The 16,346-nt window shown below is 46.6% G+C and overlaps 1 protein-coding gene across 2 annotated transcripts in view; it reads right to left on the bottom strand.

The window, feature by feature from the left end:
* NADK (NAD kinase) overlaps positions 1–16,346 on the bottom strand; it is a 40,166-nt gene that overhangs the window by 9,901 nt on the left and 13,919 nt on the right. Inside the window, exons 2-3 of one of the 2 annotated variants that reach the window (XM_038746397.1) lie at positions 9,777–9,986; positions 6,098–6,181 (exon numbers count right to left, since the gene is read on the bottom strand). In XM_038746397.1, coding sequence (XP_038602325.1) covers positions 6,098–6,181; positions 9,777–9,940 — 248 coding nt within the window. In that variant the 5' untranslated portion in view covers positions 9,941–9,986. Of the gene's footprint in view, positions 1–17; positions 654–6,097; positions 6,182–9,776; positions 9,987–16,346 lie in introns of those variants that run through there. The other variant, XM_038746398.1, reaches the window with a different exon arrangement.

The following is a 16,346-nucleotide window of genomic DNA, read 5'->3' as shown; positions in this document are numbered from 1 at the left end:
AGCTTTACGGTACTCACCATTTCCAGGTGCTTCTGCTAAAGGAGAAGTCACTTTTAACATGCTCTAAGATCTTCATGGCCCCTCTCAAAATCACTCAAATACAATTCCAGGAACAGCCTTGAAATATTTACTCAACAGCTACCTATCTCCAAAGCACTGCGATCACTGTACGGCAGTAGGCAAAAGTTAAAAACAAACCCTCCCATTAGCCGCTGAGCCAAAATTCGCTGTAATTTTCTAAGATTTGGTTACACAACTAAGCCAGGGGAGCCAACTGAAATTAAAACACGTAAAACCACGGGCTTAATTCTATTGCACATAATCCAGTCCTTTCTCTTAGTGCCCCATGACAAAAAGTTTTTTTCAAGACAGTCTGAGTCTTGCAAGAAAAATCTCAGACCGTCTGCCCTCTGGTAAACTGTCTACTCTGGATTAGCCTCTCCTCCTTGTTCTTTTGAAGGGAAGGTGATTGATCTCAGAAAGAAAACGCTGAGCTGAGGCCAGCCCTCCCGTCCTGAAAATCCTGCCATCTCATTCCCAAGCCCCCGACCCTCTCCCCGTGAGAAAGAGGGGGAGAGATGGAGAGAGCTGACAATCTCGGGGCTCTCCTCGCTGCACCAGACGCTGCCCGGGCACGCTGTCAGCCTCCTCCGCCTCCTCTGCCACCGCTGTCCTTCTGCCCCACTCCCCGGGGATGGCTAGACGGCTGGCTGCCCGCCGGCCCGGCCCAGTGGGAGGAGTCATCAGGTGGAGCAAGGTCTGGTAATAAACACAATGCTCGGCCACCCCGGCGCGTAGCGGCTCTTGCCCCCTCCCCGCCCTCCCTCGGGATCTCCCGGGCTCGGCCCGGCTTGCTTTTCAAACTCGTTAACCCAAGCAAGCTTCCCACTCCGCCGAAAACTGTCAAGTCACAGCATCACATTTTAACCGCAGCAGGGGAAAGGGAAGGCCGGACGGATGGACACACACACACCCGAACGAGCCGACTCTGCCCGCTGAGAAACTCAACCCGCCTCTTCTTCGTCGGCCCACTGGACTGTGAGCTCGTCGTGGCAGGGACTATGCCTGTTTATCGTTACATTGTATTCTCCCAGGCTCTTAGTACAGTGCTCTGCACACAATAAGCATTAATAAATATGATTGAATGAATGAATAAAAGTGCCTCGCCAGGAAAAAACAAAAATCACATTGGCGTGCCGGATAAGCGAAACTTTTTCCTGATGGCAGCCCGACGGGGAATTCTCAACCGGAAGCAAATCAAGTGAGGAGGCAGCCCCGGCACTCAAACCTCTACAGGGCCCCGACCCAAGACCTCATCAGCCACTCAACTCCACTTCCTGCTCCCATATAACATGCACTAAATCCCTATTTTACAACTGAGGAAACTGAGGCCCAGAGAAGTTAAGCGATTTGCCCAAGATTACACAGCAGGCAATTGGCAGAGCTGGGATTAGAACCCAAGGTCCTCTAACTCCAAGGCCGTGCTCTTTCCACTAGGCCACACTGCTCTTATGAAATGTGGATTCATTACCTATTTTCTCACAGCCAGAAGTACTACAAGTCTGCCTTCTGAACACAAACGCCCAAGGGACCGGGGAAGAGGGGAAAAAGCGGATATACCGAGAAGCCAACATCTGCCCTGACCAGAATGCTGTTCACCGAGCACCCAAAAGGGCAGGCGGGCCGAGCAGTTTTAGCCGATTCCGTGACTGGCATGTGAAGAACTTTTCATCTGAGGTTTTTAAAAGAGGAGCCCATTTTCAACAGGGCCACCCCAGAACAAAGCACAAGCTGGCGAGTCTATCTCTGAATTCCCTCCTACTTAGAAAGTGAGCCTCATGCGGGATCTGATCATCTTGTATCTATCCCAACGCTTAGGACACATAGCGCATTACAAATACCACAATTAGTCGTATTATTCTAACTATGAATTTCTTCCCCATCTACTCCTCACTGCCAGTCCCAGGATATTATATGCCAGGGTTTACATTCCATTGCTTCTCTCTACCTGTACTGATTTTATTATCTGTCCCTCCTGCCAGACTGTAAGCACCCTGGGGGCAGAGATCGTGTCTAATAGCTCTAGAACGGTGCTCTGCACAGAGTAAGCACTCAAATATTCTTGACTGACTCACCTGATGCTTATGTGGGCAGATGCACCCAGGGCTTACGTTAAGAGTCGCAACTCATAGGTTATGGGTCAGAGGTTACAAAGAGCAAATGGCCACAGTGATCGGATACCAAAATTATTTCCTCTACACAAGCCACAGAAACAAGACTTCATTAGCAAATGGAGATAGTAAAATCATTTTCTGGGTACAAAAAGCAGCGTGGCCTAGTGCTAATCCTGGCTCTGCCACTTGTCTGCTTGTGTGACCTTGGGCAACTCCCTTCCCTTCTCTGGGCCTCAGTTACCTCATCAGTAAAATGGGGACTAAGACTGCAAGCCCCAAGTGGGACAGGGACTGTGTCCAAGATGATTACCTTGTATCTATTCCAGAGCTTAGTACAGTGCCTGGCGCACAGTAAGCGCATAACAAATATCACGAAAAATATATCAGTATATTACGTAGAATATAGTAACCCTAAGTTGTTACATTGGGAATTTTCCAATCTCCATCTTCAGAACTTGCTACTTTAAATACTGTTCACTCTTCTTCAGAGACAAAGGCCCCAATAACTTAGTTCTTTGCTCAAGGACCTGGGGCTTGGGGGGGAGAATAATGACCATGATGATGATAATAATGAAGGAGTTCTGGAGAAAGCCATGGGTGAAGCGATAAACCCCTTTGGCTTCTTTCCCAGTCACTCAGTTTTGGCTTGGGAAGACGCTTATCAGGTTGTAAAGCAGCAGAGGAACTGGAACAAGCTGCACAGAGGACAAGGATACTAAAGGGAAAATAAGCCAGACATAAGTTTTAAAGGAATTTTTTTTTAAATCCCCTCTAATGACCGGCTGCTGCATTTGCCTCAGATTCCTTGAAAATCATGCCAGATTTTAGAACAAGATACGTGCCTTTCAAAACCTCTGATTCCTTTCCAAGACCATCTTTGCCAGTGTCTATGTTGATAGGGTGGAACTAGATGCCTTGCTATAAGGATTTTGCAGACCTGTGTCTTCATCTCCATCTTCAACTAGCAAGTGTACAGGGAGGAATATAAGTGCTATCACAGGGATAAAAGCAAAATCATTTAACTTATGCTTACAAGCCATCAAAACACACTCAAACCTAGGTGCCCCTCCTCAAGAAGCCAATTCACGTGCCTTGAAACAACTCTGGACAAAACAAATGATTAAGAGGATAAAAAGCCTCTAAATGAGAGGAGTGACGAGCCAAAGGACAGTCAAACGTTAATCACGGGGCTACCAATGGTGTCACTGCAAGACTGTTCATGGATTTCCAATATTTTTTTAAGGTATTTGTTAAGCACTCACTATGTGTCAGGCATTGTACTAACTGCTGGGATAGATACAAGCTAATCAGGTTAGACATGGTCCATACCCCACATGGGGCTCACAGTCTTCATTCCCATTTTACAAATGAGGAAACTGAGGCACAGAGAAGTGAAGTGACTTGACCGGCACACAGCAGTCACAATGAAAAAAGTGGAACCAGTACAAAAGTATTACACCTTCTTCTAGTTCCCTCAAGTTCACGAGTGGTAAACACAAGGAAATTCCTTCTGTTGTTCTTTTCTCAGTAATCTGATCGTCTTGCCCCCAAATGAGGAAGCATCTCCCGCCTTCTCGGAAAATTACCAAACCAAGACTGGTTTTGCAATGGCACTTTACGAGGCAAGCCCACTGTGGGCAGGGATTGTTTCCTTTGTTGCTAAATTGTACTTTCCAAGCACTCAGTACAGTGCTCTGCACACAGTAGCGCTCAATAAATACGACAATGAATAAATGAATGAATGAGGCAAGAAAAATGGACTTGCTGGCTCATTTTCAGTATGTCTTGGAGGCTTAATGTGACTGAGGACAAGGTTCCTGTTGCCCTGGGCATGCTTCTGGACGTAACTAATAATAGTAATGATAATTATGGCATTTGTTAAGTGCTTACTATGTGCCACACACTGTACTAAGCACTGGGGTAGATACAAGGTTGTCAGGTTGGGCACAGTCCCTGTCCCACGTGGGGCTCAGCCTCAATCCCCATTTTACAGATGAGGTAACTGAAGCACAGATAAGTCAAGTGACGAACCCCAGGTCACACAGAGGACAAGGGGCAGAGCCAGGATTAGAACCCATGACTTTCATACTTGCAGGCCCCTGGCTTTATCCACTATGCCACACTGCTCCCCACACAAACTTTCCCTGGGATGATGATTAGGGTCCCACTGAATTCCCAGTCAGCCTTCCTTCCACTTGGTGACTATCTCTCCTCCTAGACTGTAAGCTCGCTGTGGGTAGGCAATGTCTCTACCAACTCCGTGGTAATGAATTCTCCCAGGTGCTTAGTACAACATGGGAAGCAGTGTGGCTCAGTGGAGAGAGCCCGGGCCCGGGAACCAGAGGACCTGGGTTCTAAGCCCGGCCCCGTCACTTGTCTGCTGGGTGACAGCGGGCAAGTCACTTCACTTCTCTGGGCCTCAGTTCCCTCATCTGTAAAATGGGGATGAAGACTTTGAGCCCTATGTGGGACTGTGGCCCTTTGTGTCCAACTCGGTTAATTTGTACCTATCCCAGCGCTTAGTGCAGTGCCTGGCATGTAGTAAGCACTTAACAAATACCACAGTTATTATTACTACTATTATTACAGGGCTTTGCTCACAGTAAGTGCTTAATAAATACCATCAATTAATTAACTGAATGATTAGCTTGACATCTGGTGGGTCCCGGCACTGGCTCCCCACAGAATCCATCCACTTTGGCTTTGTTCCATCCCAAATCAATCAATCAATCAATCGTATTTATTGAGCGCTTACTGTGTGCAGAGCACTGTACTAAGCGCTTGGGAAGTACAAGTTGGCAACATATAGAGACAGTCCCTACCCAAAGTATGAAAGTGATCCCAGACCGGACTCAGACCGCACTCAACAAGAAGCAGCGTGGTGCAGTGGAAAGAGCCCGGGCTTTGGAGTCAGAGGTCATGGGTTCAAATCCCGGCTCGGCCAATTGTCAGCTGTGTGACTCGGGGCACGTCACTTAACTTCTCTGTGCCTCAGTTACCTCAGCTGTAAAAATGGGGATTAAGACTGTGAGCCCCCTGTGGGACAACCTTGTAACCTTCCCAGCGCTTAGAACAGGGCTTTGCACATAGTAAGCGCTTTATAAATGCCAACATAAAAAAAAAATGGAGTTTCTTTGGAAGCCAAGTCACGCGGTGTGGTAGAACTCAAAGACCTGCTTGGACCACTGGGAGCTGTAAAATAGCGGCCTGGCAGGCGACGCCCTTCCACGATGGTATCACACTTCATTGGAGGAACATCACCATTGCTCTCCTTGCTTCCTCAATTTCTCTCCCTTCTCAGCTGTTGTTTCCACCAACCCTCCCAAAGCCCCCAGCTACTAGTCTTCCTCCCTGTATCCCCCCCATCTCCTCGTGGGAAGGGAAAGTGAGGGGTCCCTTGGCTTGAGGCCTTGGGAGGCAGCGTGGCCTAATGGAAAGGGCAAGGTCCTAGGAGTCAGAGGATGTGGGTTCTAATCCTGGCTCGGCAACACGTCTGCTGTGCAAGACATTTCACTTCTCCGGGCCTCAGTTACCTCATCTGTAAAATGGAGATAAGAGGGTAAGCCCCAGGCGGGACCTTGTATCTACCCCTGTACTTAGAACAGTGCTTGGCACATAGTAAGTGCTTAACAAATACCATGCAATGGACTCCCATGAGCTTTTACATTATTATACTCTTATATATTATATATATATAAATATATAAATATAAATAATAAAAATAAATAATAAATAATAAATAAAATAAAATAAATAAATAAATAATAAATATATATTATTTGCACTCTTCCAAGAGCTAAGCACAGTGTTTCGCACAGACTAAACGCTCAATAAATACTACTGCTATTCACTGCATATAGTGAACGAACCATGACCATTCTTTATGGACATCCCGTTCCCCCCTTCCCCACCAAACCACTTACATGATACTTTTGGGGTTCTGCAGCATGCAGGCCTTCGGTCCGAATGTGGTCACTGGGCTTGGCCCATGCAGGGAGCGGGTCCTCCTTTAGTGGAGAGAAAACAACAACAACAACATTCAGTCTGTTGATTTCAGGGAAACTAATAAGAAAATTCGCAGCAGTTAGTTTTAGAGAGAAGGCCGCTTGAAAAATAAAGGATGTGAACAGGAAGGGCATTGTTTTCCAGGGACTAAACTGAAATGCTCGAAGCTGTGACTTCACACAAAATGTAATTTTCAGCAGGCACGGGCAGTAGCCTCGTACTTAGGGGCCTCACACTGTCCCATTGGGTGCTGCAATGTCCCCTAAAGGATGCTTTCAGCTGGAGATAAATTATAGAAACACAAACGGAGAAGCAGCGAGCCCTAATGGTTAGAGCACAGGCCTGGCAGTCAGTTGGACCCGGGTTCTGATCCCAGCTCCGCCACTTGCCTGCTGTGTGACCTTGATCAAGTCACTTCACTTCTCTGGGCCTCAGTTACCTCTACTGTAAAATGGGGATTACGTCTGTGAGCCCCATGAGGGACAGGGACTGCGTCCAACCTGATTGAGAAGCAGCGTGGCTCAGTGGAAAGAGCACGGGTTTGGGAGTCAGAGGACATGAATTCTAATCCCGGCTCCGCCACTTTACTGTGTGGCCTGGGGCAAGCCACTTAACTTCTCTGTGCCTCAGCGACCTCATCTGTAAAATGGGGATTAAGACTGTGAGCCCCACGTGGGACAACCTGATGACCTTGTATCTACCCCAGTGCTCAGAACAGTGCTTGGCACATAGTAAGCACTTAACAAATACCATTATTATTATTATTATTATTATTATTAATAACTTCTATCTAACTCAATGCTTCACACAGTGCCTGACACACAGTAAGTGCTTAACAAATACCATTAAAAAAGGGGAACCAGCTGGAAGTACAACTGGATTTCCTGAAGGAAACTCACTCAAATGCTCTGGGATATGCCGAACCCACCAAATTGTTCTTTTTATTATTATTATTATTATATTTATTAGGCACTTCCTATGTGTCAAGTACTGTTCCAAGCACTGGAGTAGATACAAATTAACCAGGTTGGACACAGTCCCTGACCTATATGGGTCCTACGGTCTAAGTAAGAGGGAGAACAGACATGAAATCCCCACTTGGTAAAGAAAAAAGGGAAGTGACTTGCCCAAGGTCACACAGCAGATTGGCAGATCCAGGACTAGAACCCAGGTCCTCTGACTCCCAAGCTCAAGCTATTTTTGCTAGACAATGCTGCTTATGTTGTTCTATTCTCAGTATTCTAAGAACTATAGATTTTTTTTTTCATGGCATTTATTAAGCGCTATGTGCCAGACACTGTACTAAGCACTGGAGTAGATATAAATTAATCACACATGGGGTTCAGTTTTAATCCCCATTTTACAGATGAGGTGACTGAGGCAGGCCCAGGAGTGACTTGCCCGAAGTCACACAGCAGACAAGTGGCAGAGCTGGGAGTAGAGCTATGAACTAGCTCCCTTCCGGCGTATTTGTGAATGCTAATAATGAAATGCAGATTTCAGCCACGTCTGCTGTGTGATCTTGGGAAAGTCACTTAACTCCTCTGAGCCTCAGTTACCTCATCTGTAAATGGGGATTAAGACTGCGAGCCCCACGTGGGACAATCTGATCACCTTGTAGCCTCCCCAGCACTTAAAACAGTGCTTTGCACATAGTAAGCGCTTAACAAATACCATTATTATTATTATTATTTGCACATAGTAAGTGCAACAAATGCCATCATCATCATCATCATCATCATCAGATAGCACCCATCACAGCCCCAGACTGCTTTCCTGGTTAATTGCTATTTGAAAGACAAGCTTGGTATGGGCAGGGAATGCGTCTGCTAATTCTGTTGCATTGTACTCTCCCACGCACTTAACACAGTGCTCTGCACAGAGTAAGCGCTCAGTAAATACCAATGACTGATTGATTCATCCAATCGTATTTACTGAGCGCTTACTGTGTACAAAGCACTGTACTAAGTGCTTGGGAAAGTACAATAAACCAACAGACTCTTTCCTGCCCACAAAGAGCTCACAGTCTAGCCAGGGAGGGAGATATTAATATAATAAATAAATTTCAGATCTATACAGACATATAGATATGTGCTGTGGGGATGGGAGGGAGGATGAATGAAGGAGCAAGTAAGAGCAGCACAGAAGAGCTTGGGAGAAGAGGAAGGCTTACTCGGGGAAGGCTTCTTTGGGGAGATGTCCCTTCAATAAGACTTTGAAGTGGGGGGAGAGCAATTATCTGTCTGTTATGAGGATTGATTGAAAGAAACCCCGCAAACCCCTGCTAACAAGTGGCGGGAAGTTTCCAAAACCCTCCGAGCAGCAAGGAACCGTCTCTGGACCCAAGGAATCACGGAAGCCAATTTCCCACTGATCCCGGCTGTGAGGCAAAGCTGCCGCTCCCATCCCCACAGCTGTCTGGGGTGGATTTCCAGCATTACTGCCTCCAACTCCCCAGTGAGGCTTGAACAGGGGCAAAGAACAGTCCAGACAGGTCTGACCCACCCATCTCTCCCAAATCCGCCTGTCCCTCCAAAGCCCCATCCTGCTTGCCCCCTCTCCTCCTCCTCCCCGCTACTCCCAGCCCTACCCCTTTTTATCCCCATGCAGGCGGGCCTGCTACTGTAACTGATGACTCGGAGAGAAGCAAAGCTGCAAACAAGCAGAGTGGAACCCCACCCAGCAACTGGACCACAAAACCAAGGGCTGAAAAGCAGAAACGGGACACAGGCCAGATTTCCCCCGCGTCCCTCGGTGAGTCTGCTCTTGATGGTTTAAACTTTCAGACAGCCCCCACCCACAGAAAGGCTCCTCTTCAGTTTGAGAGCGTCGCCGACCTCCTCATCTTCACTTTTGTTTCTGGCAATGTTTCGGTGGCCCATTCTGAAGCCAGTTCTCGGCTACAGAGCGAGACTGATGGCTTTCTAAAGTCGTGGAAATCGGCCTCTTCAAAAATGCCCTCAGAACTACTTAGCCTTACGTGCCCTCGGCCTCTTTCATAAGAAGGCTGCGAGCTCGTTGTGGGCAGGGAACGTACTTACCAACTCTGCTATATTGTATTTTCCCAAGCCTTAGTGTAGTGCACTGCACCTGTAATTCTGGGGCCGGCTAACTGATCAAGTACCTGATATCCGACCCCCGACGACCGCTTTTCCGCTTCCCTACAGTTCTCCCTTCGCCCCCATCCTGAGCTTGGTCGCCAACCTCAGTGTCTCCATTCCCTTCCGACATCCAACCCTCCTCTTGGCAGCTCCAAACGAGCCAATGCACTGTGGGGGGCAGGGGCAGAGGGCAACGGGCAGACAAGGAACCCAGGACCCAAAACAAAGACCATTTGTTACCAGGTTTCCCAAAACTCCCAACAGGAACCAGGCCCATCGGCTGCCCCCCCATTTTAGAAGTTCCACCCTGAAAGAGATCACGTTAGACTCCGTCTACGGATTTCGGGGGGATTTAGGAAACGTTTGACTTTGGGATTCTTGTGACGTACACTTGTGCTTCCGACGGCGAGCCTGGAAGAGTTTTTAATAAATCAAATGGAACAATCAAGAAAAGGCAAGAGAGTCGCTCCTCTCTGGAAAGGTGCTCGCATCCTACCTGAATTCCTTCGTGCTTCCTAAGGCCGGTGAGGCAGACAGGCTGCGAGACTTAGCTCGACCGCGGATAGGGTTCCAGTCCTCACCTCCATGACACACGGAGCAGTGGTAAGAAGCCGATTCCGCGCTTGGGTCCTTACTCATCCTGACTTTCCCTTGTTCCATCTCCACGGGAAACGAGGGAGCACAAGAGTCCGGAAAACACTATCGCCTTTAAAAATAAAGAGACTGGTATAAATTAAAAGGCCCGGGAGACGTGCTTCAAAGTTCAAATTCGAATTTCTGATTCAGCCGAGCACCTTCAAACCCACAAACTATTTCGGTTCAAGCTTTCTAGTGGTCCAAGAATTCCCCCATTTGGCATTCATTCGTTCATTCTTCAAGCGTATTTATTGAGTGCTTAACTCCGTGCAAAGCACTGTACTAAGTGCTTAGTAGGGTAGAGACTGAGCCCCCTTTTTCCTCTCCTCCTCCCCATTCCCCCCATCCTACCTCCTTCCCCTCCCCTCAGCGCCTGTATATATATTTGTACAGATTTATTACTCTATTTATTTTACTTGTACATATTTACTATTTATTTTGTTAACAATGTGCATATAGCTTTAATTCTATTTGTTCTGACGATTTTGACACCAGTCTACATGTTTTGTTTTGTTGTCTGTCTCCCCCTTCTAGACTGTGAGCCCATTGTTGGGTAGGGACCGTCTCTATATGTTGCTGACTTGTACTTCCCAAGTGCTTAGTACAGTGCTCTGCACACAGTAAGCACTCAATAAATACAACTGAATGAATGAACAGAAAGGTTTCTGAACTCATACAGTGACCGGCTCAGATGCTTCTTACCAAGTTCCTGAATAACCTTCCTCCCTTCATCCAACGCCCACGACTTATCTGAAAACTGGTATTTGGGCCTCTCTGATAAAATCCACCGATGCTATGTACCCACTTAAGAGTTTGGGGGAGTAAGCATGGTAGCAAGATCCATGTTTCCTGCCCTCAAGGACCTTGCAATCTACACCTTCCCTATGCCCAGTCTTTCTTCCCACCATTTAAACAGAACAGGGAACAAAATTAAAGGAAGGAAGTTATAAGTGTGGATTTCTGCGGGGCCTGTTGCTTCGACTTTGCACCAGACTAACCTCCCAGGCCTGAGGGAGAAGTGGACGGAGGGGCCATGGACAGCAAGAGGGCCCCCCAAAGTGGCCACTGTAACTAGTCCTTTCCTTTTTCTGCCTATTTTGGGCTGGTTCCGCATTTGTGCGCCAGCGGGTCTTCCACTGGTCCCGGGGGGAAAGTGTTGCACATATAGCGGCATGAAGGATTTTCAGGACAGGAGACCTGTAAGCCCATTATGTGCAGGGAACACGTCTGCTAATTCCGTTGTATCGTACTCTCCCAAGCACTTAGTACAGTTCTACACACATAGTCAGCGCTCAGTAAATACCACTGGTTGATTGATGGGAGACACAAGTAGTATTAGTGAAATTATGTAGGGCTCCCACTGTGCGCAATGCACCCTACCCAACACTTGAGAAGTACAAAACAAGGCAGGGCCGTGTACCACGGACACAAGGAGTTATAGTCTAACAAGATAGGCAAGAAAATATTTACAAACGATCCAAATGAATGAATGAAGTCACAACTGAATAAACATGGAAAAATAAGTGCCAAAGAAGGCTATAAATAAGTAGATACATGCTAGAGATGGCTGATGGGCTTATGATTTGGGGTGCTGGGAATTAATCTAGGAAGACTTGTTGGAAGAGGTGGGATTGCAAGAGGGCTTTGAATATGGGGAGGGGCGTGGGACTGTCGGATTCGGGGAGGGGGTTCCAATGGGGATGGGGGAACGGCATGAATGCGGCGATGGAGGAAAGTGAGGTAATTAGGTTAGCTGGAGAGCAATAAAGAAAACAGGTTGGGGAAGTAGAGAACAGATATTTAAGTTACCCCATCTTACCTCCTTCCCTTCCCCACAGCACCTGTATATATGTACATGTTTGTACATATTTGTTACTCTATTTATTTATTTATTTATTTTACTTGTACATATCTATTCTATTTATTTTATTTTGTTAGTACGTTTGGTTTTGTTCTCTGTCTCCCCCTTTTAGACTGTGACCCCACTGTTGGGTAGGGACTGTCTCTATATGTTGCCAACTTGTACTTCCCAAGTGCTTAGTACAGTGCTCTGCACACAGTAAGCGCTCAATAAATACGATTGATGATGATGAAGTTGAGGAAGCAGGGACAAGTCGGTGGAGAGTCTTGAAGCTGCTTGTGAAGCCATCTTGATGCTTAATAGTTATGGTATTTGTTAAACGCTTAGTATGGGCAAAGCACTGTTCAAAGCACTAGGATATCTATCCTAGTGAATATCCTAAATAAATTATTTATTTATTTTACTTGTACATATCTATTCTATTTATTTTATTTTGTTAGTATTTTGTTAGTGAATATGCTACAGAATTTGGGTTTGTATCTACAAGCCATTCAGGTTGGACACAGTCCCTGTCCCACATGGGGCTCACAGTTTAAGTAGAGGGAGTTGATTTAATCCCCATTTTACAGATGATGAAACTGACGTACAGAGAAGTTAAGGGACTTACCCAAGGTCACACAGCCGACAAGTGGCAGGGCCAGGATTAGAACCCAGGTCCTCCGACTCCCAGGCCTGGGCTCTTTCCACTAGGTCACGCTGCAAGTTCCTGAACCACCTCCCCGATCCAATGCCCACGACGCATATTTGTAAACTGGTATTTGCGTTCTTGACGTTAAAAATCAATCAATACTATTTACTGATCATCTACTCCGTTCTGTTCGATGCTGGGGGAGATGGGAAACCAGTGGAGGGTTCCAGCAGAGAAGCAGCGTGGCTCAGTGGGAAGAGCATGGGCTTTGGAGTCAGAGGTCATGGGTTCAAATCCCGGGTCGGCCAGTTTTCAGCTGTGTGACTTTGGGCAAGTCACTTAACTTCTCTTTTCCTCAGTTATCTCATCTGTAAAATGGGGATGAAGACTGTGGGCCCCCCGTGGGACAACCTGATCACCTTGAAACCTCCCCAGTGCTTAGAACAGTGCTTTGCACATAGTAAGTGCTTAATAAATGCCATTATTATTATTTAGAGGATAGAAGAGGTGTCGATCAAATGAAGGTTCAGGAAGATGAGCTGGGCAGCAGCTCGTAGTAAAAGACTGGAGGGGGGAGAGGCTGGCTGTCGGAAAACCAGTTAGGAAGACTAATGCCAGGGTCTAGCCATGGAAGACCAGAGCTTGTACCAGGATAGTAACAATCTAGGGGGAAGAGAAGGGATGGGATCTGGGATGTGTTGTGTAGGAAGAACCACCAGGATTTGGCAGCAAATTGAACGGGAGAGGTGACAGAGGATGAAAAGTCAGGGATGACACCAGAAAAGCAGTGTGGCCTCGTGGCTACGGCACTGCCCTGGGAGTCATAAGGACCTGGGTTCTAGTCCCAGCTCCGCCACTTGTCAGCTGTGTGACCTCGGGCAAGTCACTTCACTTCTCCATGCTTCAGTCAACTCCTCTGTAAAATGGGGATTAAGACTATGAGCCTCATGTGGGACAGGGGCTCTGTCTAAACTGATTAAGTTGTAACTACCCCAGTGCTTAGAATAGTGCGTGGCACATAGTAAGTGCTTAATAAATACCATTTAAAAAAAAAATAAGATAGTGGGCTTCTGGTTCAGAGAGGATGGTGGTGTTGACAACTGAGTTGGGAAAGTTAGCAGGAGGGCTGGGTTAAAGGTCAGGGTTCCCATTGTCATTCCCCTGGGTTGAGTGAGGTCTGTGGAAGGGTCAGGTGTTGCTACCGTGATTATCAGCAGGACAGAAATGGGCCAAAGGACCAATGAGATATGTGCTTAAGGCCTGTGCTGAACAGGAACTGTCTCGGGGGTTAAACTCTTCCTTCCAAACGTTGCAGAAAACCAACATCAAATAATAAAGTCTTGATCAGATTTATATTTTTTTTTGCCAAGAGGAAAAAGGAAACAAAGACTATAGATGACTAAGTCTGAGAAATATTTTGTGTATGCAATCTAGTAAGATCTCCTGCCACGCAGTCTAAGAGCTTATCTAATTATTATATTTCATGGGTGAGTCTAACATTCCCATTTCCTTCTCCCAACCAGTTCCATACTGCACGGAGTCTAGGCGGCAGCAGTTTAGCCGATACAATTCTCTGCTCACATCCACACTGTCACAAACCAAGACCCAAGTTAATCACGAGGACACTTTCAGGGGTCATTTGCTCACCCCTTACCCAATCCAAAGCAGTGCAGGCTAATCTAGGCATCACATTATCACTGCCTCTCAAGGTTTCCCTGGAAGGCTAAACCTCAATCGCCCTAAATCTTCCCTCCTCCTAAGACTTAACCATTCACTAACACGAACGCGGTAATATTCTCCCCCTCGTCCCCCTCTCCATCCCTCCCATCTTACCTCCTTCCCTTCCCCACAGCACCTGTATATATGTATATATGTTTGTACATATTTTTTACTCTATTTATTTATTTATTTTATTTGTACATATCTATTCTATTTATTTTATTATGTTAGTATGTTTGGTTTTGTTCTCTGTCTCCCCCTTTTAGACTGTGAGCCCACTGTTGGGTAGGGACTGTCTCTATATGTTGCCAATTTGTACTTCCCAAGCGCTTAGTACAGTGCTCTGCACATAGTAAGCGCTCAATAAATACGATTGATGATGATGATGATTCATTAAGCTGCACAGGAACATCTGAATGTTGTACTTAGGATTTCCTGCCCTAGTTTGGGTGACAGTGTCCTCTCTTAGGACATGGTCTATACGGCCATCCAGGATAGGGCTGACGCCCCCAACCAAGCCTCCTTTGCTGCTCAGAATTTTATAACTGTATTTACGTATCTGGTGTTTAACATATTTCAGGTAAATTGGCTCTCCAGATTTCTGGAACAAAACTTAATATAGGGATCTTGGGCTTCCTTTAGCCATTAAGGACATAACAAAAAAAAAAGCAATAAAAAAAACACCACAAACTGTCAATGTGTCCCACCGAGATACAAACCACTAACTGGAAATGAATTCTGTTTGCAGATGAACACTCAGCTTCAAAAATAGCATCTGCAGATGCGGAACGCTGGCATTTCTTCTGAGTCAGGGAGAAATCTAATCACAGTTGTCTTCATTACCGGTTCTTTCAATATCCCCAAATACAAAGCTGATAAAATCCAATTGAGGCCCCAGAAATCCATTTAGTGAACCAGGATGTCGAGACCCGAAGCTGAACCGAGCTCTTGGTTTGTCCTTATCAACTCCCAGACCTGTGCTCCTATGTCCTGCCTCTGGCCTGGAATGCCCTCCCTCCTCATATCTAACAGATAATAACTCTCCCCTCCTTCAAAACCTTATTGAAGACACATCTCCTCCAAGAGACCTTCCCTGACTACGCCCTCCTTTCCTCTTCTCCCACTTCCTTCTGCGCCACCCTGACTTGCTCCCTTAATTTATCCCCCTTCCCAGCCCCATAGCCCTTACCCGTCATTTCTTTATTTATATTAATGTCTGTCTCCTCCTCTAGACTGTAAGCTCATTGTGGGCAGGGAATGTGTTTACTGTTGTACTGTACACTTCCAAGCCCTTAATACAGTGCTCTGCACATGGTAAGTGCTCAATAAATGTGACTGACTGACTGATTGCTCTTTCCACTGGGCCACCCTTCTCCTCAGAGGGAGGTGTTGGAAGCACCTCCGTACGAATAACGGTCAGTCGGCTTTTCAGTCAAGACCACTCTAAGGAGTGAACTTGACCAGTGAGCACCTCCTCCCACACACACAAAGGTAAAAAATATCACCAGAAAACAACAGAGGTGTTGATTTTGTGTCCCCCACTGGTGTTTTCTGGCCTTCCTTCACCCTTGTCCCTATAGCTTGGGGCTACATGGACAAAGACAAGTAGCCTCTTCCGGCACCAACCCTGTTATTAGCCTCTCATAAATATGTTTGCTATGCTGCCGTACAGGCTCAGAGTTCTCTCCCTTACCTCTAACTTAGCAGACCTGCCTCAGGTCTTCAGTCTCTGCTGGCCTCATCCAATACCAACACACCAAATACCCATTAGTCCCCCAAATACTCAGTGCGGCACTCGGCTAATACGAGCCCTCAAAACTATGAAGTCCGACGGATCACTCCAGGGACCGGCAGTAATGGACTGTGTCGGCTTCTGCCGCCCTTCCCTAATTAAGTCTTCTGGAGAAATCCATTATCTCATCAATTTAGATAAGGTGCTATTCCTGGCATCTCGAAGGCTCACTCACTCTTGAGGGAATGAAACCTCTCAGAAGTCGAGAGCCCATGTATTCCTTTTGTCCAACTCTGACCCACTCATCCAAGAAGCTAAACCATGGTGTGAGCTCACTCAAAAGGCTACTCTGCCACCACCGGAGGAAAGTAGCCTGAACTTGGAGAGTTCTCCGCTCGTCATCAATCGTATTTATTGAGCGCTTACTGTATGCAGAGCACTGTACTAAGCGCTCGCTTGACTCCCATGGCTTCAACTACCCTCCCTATGC

Source organism: Tachyglossus aculeatus, chromosome 5 (genome assembly GCF_015852505.1).
Source record: "Tachyglossus aculeatus isolate mTacAcu1 chromosome 5, mTacAcu1.pri, whole genome shotgun sequence".
NCBI lineage: Eukaryota > Metazoa > Chordata > Mammalia > Monotremata > Tachyglossidae > Tachyglossus > Tachyglossus aculeatus.
This window is presented reverse-complemented; position numbering and strand designations above follow the sequence as displayed.